This window comes from Sander vitreus, chromosome 16 (genome assembly GCF_031162955.1).
Source record: "Sander vitreus isolate 19-12246 chromosome 16, sanVit1, whole genome shotgun sequence".
NCBI lineage: Eukaryota > Metazoa > Chordata > Actinopteri > Perciformes > Percidae > Sander > Sander vitreus.
In genome coordinates, this window is record NC_135870.1 from 25,100,513 (window position 1) to 25,119,509 (window position 18,997).

The following is an 18,997-nucleotide window of genomic DNA, read 5'->3' on the forward strand; positions in this document are numbered from 1 at the left end:
AATGTCACAACATTGTCATTGTACAATACAGGATTGCACATTGAAATGCAGTTTCACGCTACACACACAAAAACACATAAAAATTGTCCCATTAAGCCATGAAAGTAAACAAGCATGTGCAATACATGGGAGCTGAAACTGGTCTGGCTCACTTAAATGGAATGCAGACATCATAGACATAGTTAATCACACTTGTCCTTTTCCTGTTGTGACATGTCTGCCATGACAAGGGTCTGATAACCTTGTGCAGCCCGCCCATTTTTCCGTTTTAATCCAATTGTGGTTTTGAAGATAATTTACAATAATGTTGTAGCGTGTTGTGCAATAATAAGTCCATGTCATGGACTGTGAGTAATATTTTACTGACTGAATGAGTGTCCACTGTGACCCTCTGTTTTGTAACTATGCTACAAGACATCCGTTCATTATTTAAAGTAGACTTTTACAATTCAAGTTAACCCTGTCCCTGAGAATTGTTTGTACGGCCAATCTGCAATAGAAAATACATTTTGGATTATGTTTGCTAGCAACATAATGAGGAAACACTTTCATTAAATGTCATGATTGTGATTTTCTGTTTTGTTCTGTTTCCTGTTTTATTTTGAAGTCCGTCTTGTCTCCCTCCTGTCTTTAGTTTTCCCTCCCTTGTGATTGCCCTAATGTGTTTCACCTGTCTTCCCAGCCTAGTGTCACCTGTCCCTTGTTAGTCCTCGTTACCTGGTTATTTAGTCTCTGTGTTGTCTTTGTCGGATCATTTTTATTCTGTTGCTGTGTTGTCTGTTGGATGCTGTCTCTGTGCTGTCGTGGACCGTGTGTACCGTGCTGATCTTTCCTGTTGTGGATTCTGTTTTTTTTTTTTCATTTGTTCCTGCCTGGCTACCTTCCTGAGGACTTTGTGTAAGACTCTTTTTGTTAATGAATTACCTCTTAACTGCATTTGGGTCCAAGCCTTTCCTGACAAACCGTGACAGAATGATCCAACCAAACATGGACCCAGCACAGATGATTTCTGATGAATTTTATGACCTATTGTGTGAACTTATGGAACTCAAAGCCTGGTGGAGGAAGGCTAACGATGATTGAGATGAGGCAATTATGGCATTGGCTCGTAAGGTTTTGGAAAAATCTTGGTTAAAGGACTCTATTCCTAACTGGGTTACAAGCTTCATTTTTGCTCCAGCTCCTCCACTTACTAAAGGATTGTGTTCAGTCAAACCTGTTAACTCCACCAATGCTTCACTCAGTCACGTACCAGCTCCTCATCAGATTCCAAGCCAACTAGCACCCACTAGCCTGCCTGCTTCTAGGCCTGCTAGCATTGTGGCTACAGGTTCTCTGTTTTTGACCCCGCCTACCCCTTTGCCTGCTTCTCCCAGTCAGGAAGTTTCTCCACCTGGAGGAAAGCCAGAGACTTCCATGACTTTGTTCCAGTACCTAGCTAAATGTGCTAGACGGACTGAGGAGGCCGAAGCTGCTAGATTACTAGCTGGTGATCTACGGTCCAGTTCTCCTTCTGGCCATATTTTCTGGGAACCATGGAGGCCGCAAGAGAGGACGTGGTCGACATGGTCCCCGACGCCATGCACTGGTTCAAACGCTCGCCAGTGGACCGGAGCCCAGGTTGTCCAGTGGCCCGGAGCCCGGGTTGTCCAGCGGTCCCAAGGGGTGCGGCAGTTCCGAGCCGTCCAGACTTCCAGAACCTCAGCAGACGTCCAGACTTCCAGAACCTCAGCAGACGTCCAGCCTTCCAGAACCTCAGCAGACGTCCAGCCTTCCAGAACCTCAGCAGACGTCCAGCCTTCCAGAACCTCAGCAGACGTCCAGCCTTCCAGAACCTCAGCAGACGTCCAGCCTTCCAGAACCTCAGCAGACGTCCAGCCGCCAAGAGTCTCCGATGACAGCTCTTCAAGAGCCAGAGCGGAACGGTGTTCCAGAGTCTACGTCGACTGACATCCCAGAGTCTGCACTGACCAGTTTTCTAGAGCCTTCATTGACCGCAGCCCCAGAGACTTTGCCATTGCCCGGCACTTCAGAGACTGTGCTGTTGCCTGATATCTCAGACTATGCCTTTCCCCGGTACCCCTGAGACTTCACCCGTCTCGGCATCCCAAAGACTTTGCCTTTGCCTTACCTCCCAGAGACTTTGCCTTTGTCGGCCCGACCGACTCCTGCCCCACATGTTTTGTCAGTAGTCCGGCCGACTTCTGCTCCAGTTACCCTGTCGGTGGATTTGCCGACTTCTGATCCTGTTGCATGTTCCTGATCCTGTTGCCTCGATTCCTGTGACTGTTCCAGTTACCTTACCGGCGGACCCGCCTACTCCCGTTCCAGTTACCTTGTCGCCTGCCTCCAGCCCAGCCGACCCGTCGCCTGCCTCCAGCCCTGCTGACCCATCGCCTGTCTTCAGCCCAGCCGACCCATTGTCTGCCCGGCCTTCAGAAGGGATTTGCCTTCACCGCCGGCCTCCAGAGGGATTTAGCCTTCGCCGATGGCCGCCAGAGGAGTTTCGCCGTTTGTCGCTGGCCTCCTGTAAGTCCTCGCCGACCTGCTTGGCCTCCAGAGGGTCTTCACCTTCGCCATCCTGCTCGGCCACCTCAGGGACTCTGCGTTCGCTGGCCGCCTGAAGGAGTCTGCCTTCGCCGCCGGCCGCCTGAAGGGTTCCGCCAGCAGCCAGAGGGGTCCCATCTGCGCTGCGCCTCTTTGTTCCCTGTCCCAAGTGGCCTCTGTTTCCCCCAGGCCTCTTTGCCCACTAGTACCCCGTGCCCTAGTGCCTAGCAGCTCGGTTCCCAGTTTCCTGGGTCCCGCTGTCCTCGGTTTCCTGGCCCCATATGACTCTTGTGCCTGCCCTCGCCCTCCGGGGTTGATTTGTTTTGTTCCTCCGTGATCTGTTCCTTGGGGGGGGGGGGTACTGTCATGATTGTGATTTTCTGTTTCCTGTTTTATTTTGAGGTCCGTCTTGTTTCGTTTACTTCCTGTTTTTAGTTTCCCTCCCTTGTGATTGCCCTAATGTGTTTCATCCATTTGTCCAGCCTAGTGTCACCTGTCCCTTTTTAGTCCTCGTTACCTGGTTTATTTAGTCTGTCTGTTTGGTGTCGGATCATTTTATTCTGTTGCTGTGTTTTCTGTTGGATGCTGTCATGGATTCGGTTTTTGTGTACCGTGCTGATCTTTCCTGTTGTGGATTCTGTTTGTGTTTTTTTTCCCCGTTTGTTCCTGCCTGGCTACCTTCCTGTGGACTTTGTAAGACTCTTTTTGTTAAAAAATTACCTCCTTAACTGCATTTGGGTCCAAGCCTTTCCTGACAAACCGTGACCTTAATGCAAAATCTTCAATAAATGTATCTACAAAACGTTGTATAACATGACTTTTATAATATCCAACTTTTATGGGTATATTTAGGCAAATCTCTTCTCTTCAGCGGCTGTTGCAGTTAAGTTTTAGCCGACAAACGGTGACACTGTGACCTGGGTACAAAGCACCGGGAGGTCATGGTGTTTTATGACCGTCAACATAGCCAGCATCTAGCAGCAAAATTGACGTGGTGGGATGTTGAGTTCAGCTTCCACACCCTGGCAGCCCCTGTGAGCTTCGAGTCTGGGGAGGAGGGGCCAGGGGTGACAACTCTCTCCAGTATTATGAATTTGGACTGCAGTACCCATTTTAAATTGGGACACTAGCTTATTCACCGTATCCCCCAGAGAGACAAGTCGATACATACCCTTCTCATCTCTGTGCGTGTTGTAACTCGGTCTGATGCTTACAAGTCTTGTTTAGAAGACTTGTCTACAGTTAGAAGATGGCTGTGTCTCATATGACCTTGTTTGGGTTTTTTTTTCTCCCTCGTCATGTCTTGTTTTACTTCCTGCCTTACGTAAACTCATGGTGCACTTTGAGAAACTCAAGCTGTAAAGTACCCTTCTGCCATCTAGTTATTTTTGTTCTTTAACAGCAATATTAAATTATTTTTTTAAAGTCTTTTTTTCAAAGTATTGGTTCAGGCATCGGTATCCAGAAATAAAATGATTCAAAAAAACTTAGACTGTTTACTTGCCTAAACTGATTAACCAACCTACAAAAATAAATGCACTTCCTATGCATGACCATACCTGACAAAACACTGGTTGGATGATGGTAATGATTGTGACCAGTGTTAGGATTTTCCCCTCAATGGCTCTGAATGAATCATTGTTGAAAATTTCCATAGCAGTTTGACTTTAACATGTGTGTACGTGAATGAATGTTTACAGTAGGAAGTGGGTTTATGTCTCTTGCTGTTGGAGACGATGACGATGGATATACTTTGGTGTGTTTTTTTTTTAAACCACCAGTTTAGACAGTACAGTAGCTATTACGTGTGCAGATGTAAAATGTATTAGTGTCCTGAACTGTACTACTGCTGTCACACTACAGGCTTTTTCACAATATGTTTTATATGCACATTATGGTGTTATGATATATTGTAATGTCATTATGCTAACATGCTCCCAATGAAAATACTTCCATGCTGATATTAAGAAGGTATGTTAAGATAATGTCAATTTAACCAAGTTTGTGTTAGTGTATTACTCAAGACTGGCAGCACACGCTAAATAAGTTGGCACCGACCGGCATTAACGTTAGCTTCAGCGACAGTTAGCATGTAGCGTTTTAGCCAAATGATCTCACTTTAAAAATAATTCCGTTTTAACGAAATAAAATTAACGCTGCTCCTATTCTTAGCCAGATTAGGTCTCGCCATGTCGTAAATTGTAGGGGCGAGGCCTCAAAACTGAGAATATTAAGGGGCGTGATATTTAAATTACGATTGTTTCCAGCCACTGCATTTATCAATGTACGACCATTCTTATCCTCTGACTGGTGTGATTTCGAACGGATTTCTATGTTAGGTTGATAAATGAGGGCCATAGGGCTGACCCCTACTTGTGAAATCCCAGAAAAAAGAGTAACTCATTAATTTATAATTAACTTTCCATTATCTAATGATTCACTAATACAGTCTGTTTACCAGTAACTAATCATTTGTGCTTGCATTAGTGAATCCCAGTCACTAACAGGAACTTCTTGTTAATTATCCAGTTGTTCCTCATTCGCTCCTCAGGTACTACCTACATTTTTGTGTACCTTATTGTTAAGTCTTACCAGAAATAAACTCAGAGAAATAGTGTTTTGTTTATTTTTGTCAGCAAACCACATCGCTTCACTTTGCAAGGTTGAATCAACCTCATCGCATCACAGACGCCGCTGCTTGCCGTGTTTTAGCTTGCCTAAAGATCTGTCGTATTATGTCCTGCTGTAACACAAAAAAATGTATGAATTGCCCGTAGATGTAACAGCAATATCTGTCCATTGCGTTGTAGTTCTGGAATAGGGGGGGGGGGGCAACAAAAGTTTTTGTCCATCCGCTTTCAGGTGTTATGATATGGCAACTCTATTAACCAGTGGTGCAGCCAGATCAAGTGCGCCCTGCCAAATGCATCGGGAGTGTGCCAAACGCACTTTTGGTAATTTTGTGGCCAGGCTTCCTTGGCACACACGTGGCACACTTGGGCACAGGGTGGGGGAATTACTAGAATTGTTGGGGCTTTGTAAACTATAGAGTGTGGTCTAGACCTACTCTATCTGTAAAGTGTCTCGAGATAACTCCTGTTATGATTTGATACTATAAATAAAATTCAATTGAATTGCATTTGAGGTTGTGGCAATCATGGCTAATCACATTCATAACTTTCACCCCCTTTAATCACAGAGGAGCTTGAACCCGTCATGACGCTGCTCATGACAGCTACACATAGGCTACTTGTAGGCTGTTGTAATAAAAAAAATAATTGGTGCAGCCATTACCTTGTTACCCGGTGTTTGGATGGAGACACCAGTCAAAAGACTGACAGGAAGGGATGGTCCTGAGGGAGCTGATATGTGTGTATAACATTTACCAAAAGAAAAACTCATGACTCATAAAACAAATTAAATTGCTTTTACATGCATGCATTTATGTGATCTGTAATTGTGTATGAAAATATACAATTGATTAAGAAGACACTTTTAGAAGACACAGAAGACACATTACCTTGTAAAGTGTCTGTTTTTATTTTGTGAACTATGTTCCTTTTTGTCACATAATCATCATCAATTTGTAAGGTAGGGGCTGCAATAAAAAAAGATTCTCCCAAGGGGGTAACGGCAGAAAAAGTTTGTGAACCACTGGTCTAGACCAAGGTGCCTGACCAACATTGTCATCTCTAGAAACAAGCTGCTAACATGGCCAAGAAAATGGCCATCATAATTTCCCATTGGCCAATGCTTGTTTTATCTAACCAAGAGCCCAAAACCTGTTTGGCATGTTTAATCAAATAAAAGATTTACGATTCATCAACTAGTTATAAGAAAAAGTATGTTTAGGGTCAGTGGGTGTCACTACCAATTATTCCGCTGGTTTCCATGGTTCCTCTGTCAGTTTTACATATGGTTCTGGGTGGGGTCTCGTATTTTTCAGAATAGTTTTCTATGTGTCTTTAAACTCCTACTTTGAAACCTTTTCATGTTTCATCTTGTTCATGATGTACCCTGAGGGTTTTTGCAAAGAGAAGAGAGAGGAAGAGAGGACGGGGAGAGTTTCGGAGTGCTAAAGTATGACAGTGGTGTCACACACCCACACAGGTCTGATCAAAGTGTGGCTACACTCAGATTCACATTCCACTGACTGCTCAACGCTCCTGGAGTCAGTCTGTTCTCCATTAGCTCATTTAGACTTTTGTTATCCATTATCTTACTTTCTACAATATCAGCACATGGCATGAAGTGGTGGTTGTGGTTACGGTAAAAGAAATGCAAACAGTTGCCCATTACTTAAAAGGCCCCATATTATGCTCATCAGGTTTATACTTTTATTTTGGGTTTCTATCAGAACGTGTTTACATGCTTTATTCTTCAATCTACTGGCATTGCAGCCCGGGAATGAGGAAAATATTTGTACATTTGCCAAATAAAATGACCCATGAAACAAATGATATGTTCTTTCCACTGTTTCATGCATGCATTTAGGCAATCTGTAAGTGTGTGGTAAATTTCATATCCTGCCCCCCCCCCCTCCATTGGAGCCCATGACAACTCAGTCTTGCCCAATCCTCCCCCCCAGGTCCCTTGCCCGTCACAGCGATGCCCAGCCTCTCTGTCCAGACAGCATATATGAGCAGCAGCCAGTCTTGTATGGAGGTCAGACGTCTTTCTGCACTGAAACTGAGAGAATCACAGCTGTACAGAATCCCATTGATGTTATTTAGGATTTAAGAGAAGTAAGAAAGAACGAGACAACAGATCTGGTGCTACAGAAAACTGGTGAGTTTTTTTAATTCATAATTTTTTCAAATTTCATTTTGATTTACATCTTTGTACAAATGTATATCTTATGATATTTTATGGGTTTATGAGCAACTTCACCAAGTATGTGAATATTCTATATATATATCTTTAGAAAACATGTTGTTGCATTAACTGTTGTGGTGATTACTGCAATTCTCCAGTGTACATCTTCATTGTACTATCTTAGGCCCTCTGACAGTGCCTTGTTTCTGGTTGTGTGTAAGTGAATGTGTTTTTGTTTGTGGCTTCCCTCCGTCGCAGACCAAACCTAATCAGAGATGGAACTTCTGACAACCGCCCTCATCATCGTTCTTCTGTCTACAACAGCCTCCGCTAAGCCGGTAAACTAACCACAGGCACTGCATTATGAATCTTACCTCATCCTCCTCCCTTAGTGCTTTCTCTCTCTCTCTCACTGACTGTGCCTCAGTTTTCCTACTGTGTTTTGTTGCAGTCACTCTCACGTCTGAAGTTTTCAAACCTGTGTAGCACAGTCAAACTGCAGTATTTTTTAGTATGAATATTTACAGATCCTTTTTAGATATTCTGGTTTGTTTATTATGTGGTGTACATATTGAGACTGTTCCCTGTTAATGTTACTTTTCCTATTTCTGTAAACTGCTCTTCCTGCTTTACCCTTTAGAATGATCACAAGACCTTTGCCTTAGTTCCACACTAAAGGCAAGGTTTTTTCATCCCATTGGATAGATAGCTGATAAGCCTCTAAACATTGCTCCATTATGAGTATCAGTTTCTTTCAATCTATGGTTTCAACCAACACATTCCTGTCATAACACTGTAACCTCTTGGAGGGCACATTATGCTTTAGGGTTTGTTGCTTCATTTCTAGATATTTTATTCTGTTTTTTATTTCCTTGCACATATGGTTAAAAACCTCATGTTATTTATCCCAGTTAACTTACAAATAATACAGAGATCAACTGATTAAAATTCAAATTCATTTATCAGTATATCCTTGGTGTTGGTTTTGACTTGTGGATGTATTTGGTCGAAATAAGTATCAGTGCGTAATTGCCCCAAAAAGAAAAATTCAGGTTTCATTTATTTTCCTGCTAATATAGCACGGACCTCTTTATTAGTGTTCTCCAAGGGCACTGGATTTCTAGTTTCACCTGATGATGTTCGATTGCTGCAACATGTGTGGGGGCTGACACTAAAAACAATGTTTGTGATAGCGCGTCAATTCCAATGGACACATAGGAAGTTAACAAGGCGAGGGGCTAATGGTGTTAGCCGTTGTGTAATGTGAGAACTCCCTATGTTACTCCATGACTCAGTTTGTTTTCTGTAACTCAGTGTTGTGAAAAAGGACACGTCTTTAAATGGTACATAACCACAATATGGGTGCTCATTAAAAAAGGGGGGAAATGATGTTCAATAGACTATAAGACTGTGGTGTGTTCAATTAAGCAGCTCACAACAGAAGTTGACTGGCTTACTGTCACACTGTCATTACTTTCAATTAAGTTTTTGAAATTCCAATGACACCATTGTTCAATTTACAATACAATAATAATAATAATTTACAATAATGTAAAGTATGGTTTAATGTATGGTTAAGGTGTTGAAAATATGATTACAGTTTTTCTATTAAACCAACATTTACTTTCTGCCTTGCTACATATTACCCTGGAAATCCAGAGTTCTCGTGAGAGCACAATTTGAATTTGCTCAGCGAGTCACTCTGGCATCGAGTAATGATGCTCATTAACTATGCCCTTGTAGCCGAGCTGCACCAATCACATCGGTGTATTTGATATAGGCGGGCCAGAGGCGAGCTAAACAGATGACGACAGTTTAATCTAACTAGCTCTGGATACGTCACCCCGTGTATTGTTGTGATTGGTCGTAGTGTTATCCAATTGCGTGCAGTGAGATTTTCAAATGCATGCTTGGTGTTGCCCCTCGAGTTGGGCCATTGTCATTACTCAATGCCAGACCCTTAATCTTTCAGATTTTGGTCTGGATTTCCAGGCTAGCTACATATTGCATAGAACACAGCACATCCTGCATCAGCTCTGTCTCCTTAAAAATTAAGTTCCCATACAACATAACTGCATTTTCAATATGTGTCGAGGGAAATCTTTGTCTGGGGAAATGTCTTTGAGGCATCACAAATACATTTCTAATAAAAGTCTGCGTAGGGAAGAGGTCACGGTGAATGGATGGGTCAAACAAACACAGGACTTTCACCCAGGAGACCGTTGTTCATGTCCCGTGTGAAACCAAAAGTCAATTGACTTTTTTACATAACGTACATAACTTTTGTACGTAACCTAAGTAACAAACTTACTTAATTTAACCCAAACCATCATCTTTTTCTAAACCTAATCAAGTAGTTTTGTTTCACTACATACGCCGATTGCAGGAAAATACATTTCCCTTGAAATGTAAATGAGAATACAGTTGTTTTTAGGAAACAGGGTTGCCAATGGTTGGCAATGAACATAAATCATGTGCTGCATTATCACCAGATGTAGACGTGATATCTAGGGATACTGGACTGGGATATTGGACAGGAAATTTTGGCCTTTATTTGACAGTAATTGAGTGTAACGTCCCTTTCATTTTATATTCCCTCTACAGATTGGTTCGCGTCGGCATCAGGACGCTGACATCACTGACAGTGACTTCATACAGGGACGGCTGGAAGGGAATAACAGGCGGTCTCGGGAGTCTAGTGACTCTTCTAGCTCCTCGGAGTCCTCGGAGGAAGTCAAGGATCTGGCCACTACAGTCATGACCACCACTGCCATGACAACCATTACTACAGTAAAAGGGAGCACGCCCACCCCTGGGCCAGACACGATGAGTACAGACGAGCCAACTGTGACAAGAACAACGCCCTCACCAGCAACACCGACCACACCTGTTGTTGCCACGTCAACTGGCGATGTGACTGTTTGTGTTACCGTGGATATTCCAACACCAGCTCCCGTCACAGAAAACAGAGGAGACAACTAAACAACTGTCATTCCTGTTAACCGACTGCAAACAACAACTAACCACATGCCTATTTAAAATGTCTAGTTTTCTGAGTGTAGTTGCGAAAGTTAAACCTTTCAATTCAAAATTCATAAACAAAAAGGGAAACATGCAAGTGCTTAATGAGGCCAGTTTGAAATTAGAAGATCATCTAGACCAGTGTTCCTTAAACTTTTTCAGACCAAGGACCACTTAGTCAATACAAAAAAATTCCAGAATCACCTAACTGCCAAAGTATCCCCAAAAACAATAGGCCAGATGAAGTCAGTTTTGCTCACCGATTGCCTTTGTTGCTATCTTAATGAGGAAGAATGATGCTGCGTATGCTGAGATATCACAGAAGCAATGTCTATCTTTAGCCATCAATCCATCTTGTTAGTTGACAATAACCGTGAACTTTATCCCTCCATATTTGCTTTAAATGTCACGCTGATAATTTGTGATGTAAATTGGAGGCAGTGTCGCAAAATTGTTGGCTGTATAAGTCCGACAACACAGCAAAATAGCCAATTTGACAAATGAGTTTATTTAATATTGGGAAAAAAAACACATCTCTGCTCCTCACTATTAAGGCGTCTACACATGATAAGCGATTTGCTGTCTTCGCACCGCTAGGTAGGGCGCAGAGCAAAGCGCAGAGAGCAAAGCGGCAACTAGGTCAAAAGTTTAAATAATTTGAAAATCCGAGCTCTCCCCTCAGGAAATCAATGGAACGGCCAGTGCAAAGCGGTTTTGCCGCCTATCATGTGTAGGCGGCTTTAGGATTCAGAGCTGCTGGCAGACAGTTTGAGAAACATTTATTTGAATTTTATTAAAAACATGGTATTTTGCCAAATCCATTCGCGGACGACTCTTTGAGAAATACTTCTAACTAACAGTATCACTAACTGCCTTAAGATACACATCCTTTAATTACCACTAGATGCTTTACCCAAAAATACTATATGAAGGTAATTCTTGAACAAAAACAAATATTTTTTAAATGCATTTTGTTTTAAATGTATATTAAGATTACATTGATTGTTTTTTTTCATATTGACCTGCAGCGTTTTAGCCATCAAATAGTGATGCTACAGAGCAACTTTCACACAGACTAGACCACATATATGTTGAAGCCTCTGAGCACACATAGGTGATTTCAGTTATCCTGGCTGATTACACCTCTGCTCAGCTTGAAGGTCGGCTGGAGCTTTGATGGGAATTAATTAGGTGACACATTTTCCCTGCCCTAACAGGAGCAACAAAGCTAACAGGAGACTCAGGAAGATGTCAATCAATGAAACAGTCAACACACCCACACAGTCCTGGGAAGAGGTCTTATCAGCCAGATTATCTGGAAACGTGTGGGTATTCAGAGCCTTAAATATATGGACTGTACGCAAATCTGTGGCTCAGTTATGTTTACTTAAGTATTAACTGAACAGGCAAGATACTTCGCAAGATTTCTGCGCAAGCTTGTTAAAACAGGTAATATTTATATTACAGTGGAATAAAAAGGCACCCTTCTGTATGAAGCATCCAGAGTATTTATCCCACAGCAGTGGTTTCATAGACTGTGGAGGGTGCGTCTTGTTTGTCTCATTCAGCAAGCCTTACAAGACAAACTGAGCTATTGCCCACAAGGGTTGGTGTAATTATGGGTTGTGAATTCATATTTTCCTAAATAAAATATGGCTTTGAAGGCTCAAGACAAAACATGGATGTTTGTTTTGTGCATTTTAACAAGGGTTGTACTTCATTTTGTGTTGTATAACATTAACATTTTACATCTTCTGATTTTATTTTGTAGTAATGAGTAAGATGCTTAGGGTAAGTGTAGTGGAGTAAAAGTATACATTTTATTTAGGAAATGTATTGGATTAAAAGTAAAAGTTTCTGGAAATATAAATAAAGTACAGATACGTGATAATTCTACTTAAGTACAGTATTTGTATTTTGTTACATTACAACACTGCTAGCAATGCATGTAATTTTGGGTTTTACCAGATTTTACAATATCCGTCTCTGTGATTTCTGCCGCTACTCCAATGCAGTGAAGGCAAATGGAAATGAATGAATGTGGTGCTCACAGCATTGTGACTGCAACATATTCTCCCGGAAACAATGCCTCCATTACTATAGATGATCTACATACCTCACTGTTTTGGGTGGTGATGGCGCAGTGGGTATGACACATGCCTTTGGTGTGGGTTCGATTCCCACTGCGATACATCAACCATTGTGTCCCTGAGCAAGACACTTAACCCCTAGTTGCTCTAGAGGCGTGCGACCTCTGACATATATAGCAATTGTAAGTCTTTTTGGATAAAAGCGTCAGCTAAATGACATGTAATGTAATGTTTTTATTGGACCTCTGTCCTACCAAAGAAATAATCCCTGTGAAAACAGATGAAGAAACAAATATCTCCTGGGCACGTGCAACCAAAACTCTCTAAGTGAGAAAACGTGTTGAGGAAATGTGGGTGAACTGACCCTTTAATGTCACAACAAAACTTATTCTATACTTTATAGCAGTGAGCAGACAAGTGAGAGACAGATTGTTCTGCATGGTAAATGCTGTATGTTTCCAACTCATATAGGCTCATGTCCTGTTTAGTGGATTAAGGGTTCTACTTAAAATTCATTAGAATAACTGCTCCATGACTGATATCCCCATGTTCATGACAGCCACTGCCTAGCAATTGTTTTCGTGAATGTCCCAATATTTACTGGATGCTACAAACAGTATAATATGCTAAAATGACCTTATTTTAAGGTTTAAAATTCCAGCTGAAGTGCTCCTAATGTTTCAAAGTATAACATGTTAAAGTGCTCATATTATGCTCATTTTCAGGTTCATAATTGTATTTAGAGGTTGTACCAGAATAGGTTTATGTGCTGCAGCTCCTCTTTTCACCCTGTGTATTGAGCTCTCTGTTTTAGCTACAGAGTGAGACATCTCACTTCTGTTCCATCTTTGTTGGGAGTCGCACATGCACAGTAAGTACTGCTAGCTTGTCAGTTGCAGAGCATGAGGGAGTGCCATGCTAGCAGCTAGGTGAGCATTATAACGTGTTACAAAGTGACGCACATTCGTTACGGAAGTAAAGGCTGGACTACAATAGAGCTGTTTGGAGCAGTTTGTGAACTGGGTTTTCTGTTGGAGATGGTAAGTCCCTTTAGGGTGGACTTTGGGCTTTTTCATTTTGTAAACCTATAACGTGCACAAAAAAAGATATATAACACAATAATGAAAAGGGAAAAAGCCAAAAAGCATAATATGAGCATTTTAAACATCTTGGAGCTCGGTAACTTCATCAACAGTTCAATCAGGAGAGATTTTAATTTCAGTATTTTTTTCAACCTGGGTCCTATTTGTCCATGCATTGGTGTGTCCACAATCTCCCTGATTGGCTCAGGGAAGTCGTGGCAAACTGATTGGTTTAACTGAAAGAGCAAACGCCCATAGTGGGCGGATTGAGTAGAAGTAAGAGACAGACAGAGAGAAAGAGAGAGACAGTGAATGAAAGAGAGTCCTCCTGACTGAACTTCCACGAAGCGTATTCTTAAAACGTTTCCCAAATCAAAGTCAGCAAAAGGAGCCAATTGAAGTGTAGAAAACATACCTAAGAGATATTATCCTGCTACATTGTTTTGGTTTTTCCAGAAGTCATAGTTCTGTAGATTCTGTAGTTATTATATAGATACATTCACACAGACCACACCACTTAGCAAAGACAGCATACTGTGCCTAGTCACATTGATGTATTTGTAAGTAATATTGACCTTTCAGTCCTAAAAGTGATGTTTAATTGTTATAAAGACCAAAACAAGCTCTAATAACTGCATAGCATCCTGTTTATTCCTTTTAACTAATGCCTGTAAAAATTGAAAGCAGGGTGGACAAGAAGCACTGCAAATGGAATTTCAATTAATTGGCCCCATCTAGTGGGGGAAGTCATTTGTTACAATTTATATCGACCTTGAGGATTTCAAACCTGCTTCTGGCTGAGGGTTTCTCACATAAGGGCATAGGCGGCAATACCGTGGGTGCTCCGGAGCTCAAGAACCCACGGAAAATACTGAGCACCCACGTGTGCCAGACTGCCAGTAGGCTACATTCATTTAAAATTAAACATTGCAGTTGGGGCTAAGTGGAGCGTCTGTCATAATGTGATTGGTTATGTCGCTGTCAGTCCCCTGCTCCATATCCTATCCACCAATCACGGCGTCTCTCGGATGAAAATGCCTCTTTAGCGACCCCCCCCCCTTTTTTTTTAAAGGGCGTGCGCACCCACGGAGGAAAAACATAAATCGGCGCCTATGCATAAGGGTGTACATATGCAATACCTCTGTTTTTCTTGTGGCGTGCAAAATGAGCAAGAGAAAATACAGACACACTCACTGACATGCAAGAAGATTGAACAGCATAAGTTCTACATGGAATGGGTTTCTTCATTTAACTCAAAGAACTTTTTCAAAAGTGTGGCTCGTTTTTTTAATCACATTAATATGATAATTACAATACTTTCCCTAAAAACATGGACAGGCCCTGTCATTAAGTCAGTGACAACAGCTCAGTTTCAGCAACCAGAGTACCTTAAATTAGAGACTTTGTACCCCTGAGGGCATGGCTACATACAGTAAGGGAAACTGCGGTAGGTCCATTAAAATCCTAAATGTTTTTCTTTTCTGTTGCTTTGACGATTGCGACTGGGTTGGGACTTGGATTTCCAAAGACTTGATTTGTCGATTGGTTCTTTATGTCTCATTCCACTGCAGGATTACATGGCTCTCACTCATGACTCATGGATAAATATTGTAATCATAATTGGCCTATTATCCTGTTATTTTTATTTTAGTCTTTTACATAAAAGCTATGCTTAGGCATATTTCCAATGCTGAATGAGCTGTCAGTGGCCCTCCCACGAAGGAGTGGCATGATGTCGAGGTGCAGAAGAGGGCAGGGCAGATCGACGCCAACCTCTGCAGGATTAGGACATCATTCAATAAGCAAACACCTTTAAAAAAAAAAAAACACCCGTTTTTAAAAGTCCAAGAGGGGCTACAAAGCTGTTATGTTGAACAAAATTTATTTGGATTTTTATTTCCTAAATCATATTTTTCACACTTGTTAACAAAGTCTTAGGAGCATTGTGACAAATACACATTTGAATCCTTAAAGATGGTCATTACCAGGGCCACATGGAATCTGCAGACTCACTTCAGGTGGCGGCTGTGTCTCAGGTGGTAGAACGGTCGCCGGTCAGAAAGTTGGTGGTTTGATCCCTGGCCCTGCGGTCCCATGTCGAAGTGTCCTTGGGCAAGACACTGAACTCTGAATGGCCCCCAATGCTGCACCATCTGAATATGAATGTGTGTGTGAATGGTGAATGGTTCCTGTACTATGATAAAGCACTTTGAGTAGTCATTAAGACAAGAAAAGCACTAAATAAATACAGTCCATTTAAGTTGCATTCACCAGAGAAATACACTTAATGGAAAATAGACTGTGGATAGTTGTACCTGTACATAGACATCAGTTTCAGTTCATTAACATACCGTATACCTTCTTAGATATGCAGTTTGAGTTGTTCAACGTATTGTCATAAACGGGTTCATATGATATCGTAGGAAAATGTATGCACACCAGTTCGTATTATATCCTACAAAATTATGGCAAGCACGCCTATACAGTTACATTCATCCAAGATGACTTACTGTGAGCCGAGTACAGAGCACTGCAAGGTGACGGTCCTTTCACGAGCCGTTGCAGTGCCGTTTAACTGACAAAAGGTGATCGTCATGTTAACAGTTAAGTTTAGGCACCAAAACAACTAAGATTCGAAAAAACATTGTGGTTTGGGTTAAAACACCGGTCCTATTAAGTAGTACTCCAGGGACACAACACACATTCCTGGGTAAAAGCAGCTATACTGCTCTAAATATGTGGAATACATATAAATTGCAGTGCATTACTTTTCGTAGCTATATGTACGAAAGGTTCATGAGAACAGCCTGAGTTGTGACAGGAACATCAATCTTAACATATTTTTTCCTGTCTCGTCTCGTCTCATCAACCTGAGGGGCTTCACTGCTGCAGTTTGGGGGCACAGACGATATGAAGCCTGTAATCAGTCAGAACTCTCTCTGTGTTTATGTGTCTATACAGTGTTTGACAGCAGGGAGGACATTTACAGCCGAGAAGATGATGTCTAGACAAAAATGAGGTGCTTTAATGTGAGAGTTCTGCAGAAATCGCTCTCATTTTGCTGGTTGTCTGAACATTTCTGCCTATATACTGTAGGTCTGCACTAGGCCCAGGCTTTGACTTGACAAAATCAGGACATTTACACATGCATAGTGCAGGTTTGGGTCCTCCTTCTACTCCGCACCTGTCTCACATCCATCTTTAACAAGCACATCATACTAGCTGTGGCCAATCCTGAGCCATGGAGTGGGTGTGGTCCAGTCAATCACAGCTGCTTCTCATCACATTGATTCCCAGTCCAACAAACAATTAACAAAACACAGCACACCACACCAAACCATGCAAATAATAACTGTTAAAACATGCAACACATCTACCAATAAAACCAAATGCTAAAACTCAAACTGGGATCAAAATGAAAAGCTGCCTAAAGTCAGGTTCTGACATAGTTATTGTAGGTGTCGAGCAAAATGAGCTTAAAATTAGTCCTACACAAATAAGCCAAAAGGATGACAACATTTTCAGCTGTGTGAGGTAGCCTTCGATATGTGGGACAGCATATGATTCACTACAGTATTTTGTTTTGCCAACAGGGCCGAGTGGGACTTGTTTTCAGCCCTGGAGTTTCAGCGCAAATCTCCCCTTTTACAAAGCTTTCTGATCAAGTCAAGTCAGTTTTATTAATGTAGCACCATACTATCTGGCATTATTATTATCTCAGGGCATTTTTCATATAAAGCAGGTCTACACCATACTCTTCATGAATATTAATTCTAGTTCTTATACTGTAATATTCACTCAATGAGCAATCCCTCTGGAGTTATGAGCTCATGGCTTGATGGTGTTTTAAGCCCCCAACGTCTCCATCCAGGCAGCGCTGCAACAGCTGACTTCAATGCACCTAACCCTAACCTTAACCCTAGCCCTAACCATAACCCTAACCATAACCATTGCCTAATCCTAGTGCCTTCCAGGCAGCGCTGCCTGGAAGGAGACGTTGGGGGCTTAAAACACCGATAAACAAACTTCATGCTGCTGGTTTGGCTCTTCATTGTCCCTGTTAGCAGCAAACTGGACTAGTGGCTGCTGCTGAGGAGTTAAAAGAAAAAGTGTGATTCATGTCCCCGGTTTTCACTGTGACTGACAGACCCAAAATTGGAATGAAATAGTCCTGCACCCTACACGCACAGGCTCAAGACAGCCAGAGCAAGCCTCAGAACTCAGAGATGTTCTAGAATGCCCATTTTACGATGCTAAAATAACTGTTTATTTACATGGAGTCTGGTGGGTTTAGCGAACTCAATTTCGCGGACTTTTTATGTTTTAAAAAAAGGATCTTACTCTTTAACAGAAAGGTAGGCCTCCTTAGAAATCCTTTCCATAATGTTGTCAGACACTTAGAATAATAATCTGAGCCTGTAGTGGCAAAACAAGCACTTTTATGAACGTAAATACAAGCTGTACAATTGACGCCCTATTAACTTACATTGTAGCTTGTTTCACCGTTGCCGACTGCAGCAATCTCGTTTAATACTGGACAGTCAAATGAAAATATTTCCTCAATAGTTTTAATTGTATCCGAGACTCAATGAGCTGTTGCAGAAACAAGCCCAGCGTGAAGCAATAAAGCAAAAGCTGTCAGATAAATGTAGTGCAGTAAACATTACAACATTTCCCTCTGAGGTGTAGTGGAGTACTTATGAAGTAGCAGCAGGGGCGATTCTAGGATCAGACCTTTAGGGGGGCTCAGCCCCTAATGAGAGTGTGACACGGATATAGTGCATACAAAAGTGTTAATCTGCGCCATGAAATTACCATCTTCTTCACAACTGCACTCCTGCTTTTCCACTGACAGATAGAGACTCAGCCAAAGGGCCAAAATTATAATGTATTCTCATAAACTATGAAATAAACTATTTATGTCAGCACAGACATTTTTGTAAATTGCTTGGCCAGTGTATCTCACCATAATGGTTATTATATTGCCAGATTTCACACAATCCCACTTACAAATATGAATATATATTTCTACTGGTATGCTTCCTAATGACATTAATGCAAAAATATGAAGAAAAAACTATTCCACCTGTGTGTGCATGGTTATAATTTTGAAGTGCAAAATAGCTCAGGCTACAGCACAAATATTCCCATCCATAGATATATGAATAATCAAGTCTAACCTCTGAATTTCTTTTCAAAGTGCACCAGATTGATGCATTTCAACGTTAAAATACACATTTTCTTACAGGGGAGCATGCCCATGGACCCCCCCTAGTGCAGCTCTAGGTCTAGTGACCCCCCCCCCTGGGACAGTGTCCTCCTTTTAAGTTTTACAAAGATAAACACATTACCTTTTTTGGAGATATTTACGCTTCTGAGCTGAAAATGTCCCCGGATTTTGTCTCAGAAATCTGGTCACCTTAACCCAGTACCATGACTGAA

The 18,997-nt window shown here is 41.7% G+C and overlaps 1 protein-coding gene across 1 annotated transcript; it reads left to right on the top strand.

Moving 5' to 3' along the window:
- Positions 1 to 7,170: 7,170 nt before the first annotated feature.
- scpp8 (secretory calcium-binding phosphoprotein 8) lies at positions 7,171 to 12,279 on the top strand. The gene is made up of 3 exons (XM_078272147.1): positions 7,171 to 7,335; positions 7,621 to 7,700; positions 9,967 to 12,279. The coding sequence occupies exons 2-3, from the start codon at positions 7,638 to 7,640 to the stop codon at positions 10,342 to 10,344; spliced, it is 441 nt and encodes a 146-aa protein (XP_078128273.1). The 5' UTR covers positions 7,171 to 7,335; positions 7,621 to 7,637; the 3' UTR covers positions 10,345 to 12,279.
- The last annotated feature ends 6,718 nt before the right edge of the window (positions 12,280 to 18,997 follow it).

Coding starts and splice junctions, on each gene's coding strand:
- scpp8 (XM_078272147.1), top strand. CDS start 7,638: ATGGAACTTCTGACAACCGCCCTCATCATCGTTCTTCTGTCTACAACA. Junction 7,701..9,966: donor CAACAGCCTCCGCTAAGCCG/GTAAACTAACCA, acceptor TTCCCTCTACAG/ATTGGTTCGCGTCGGCATCA.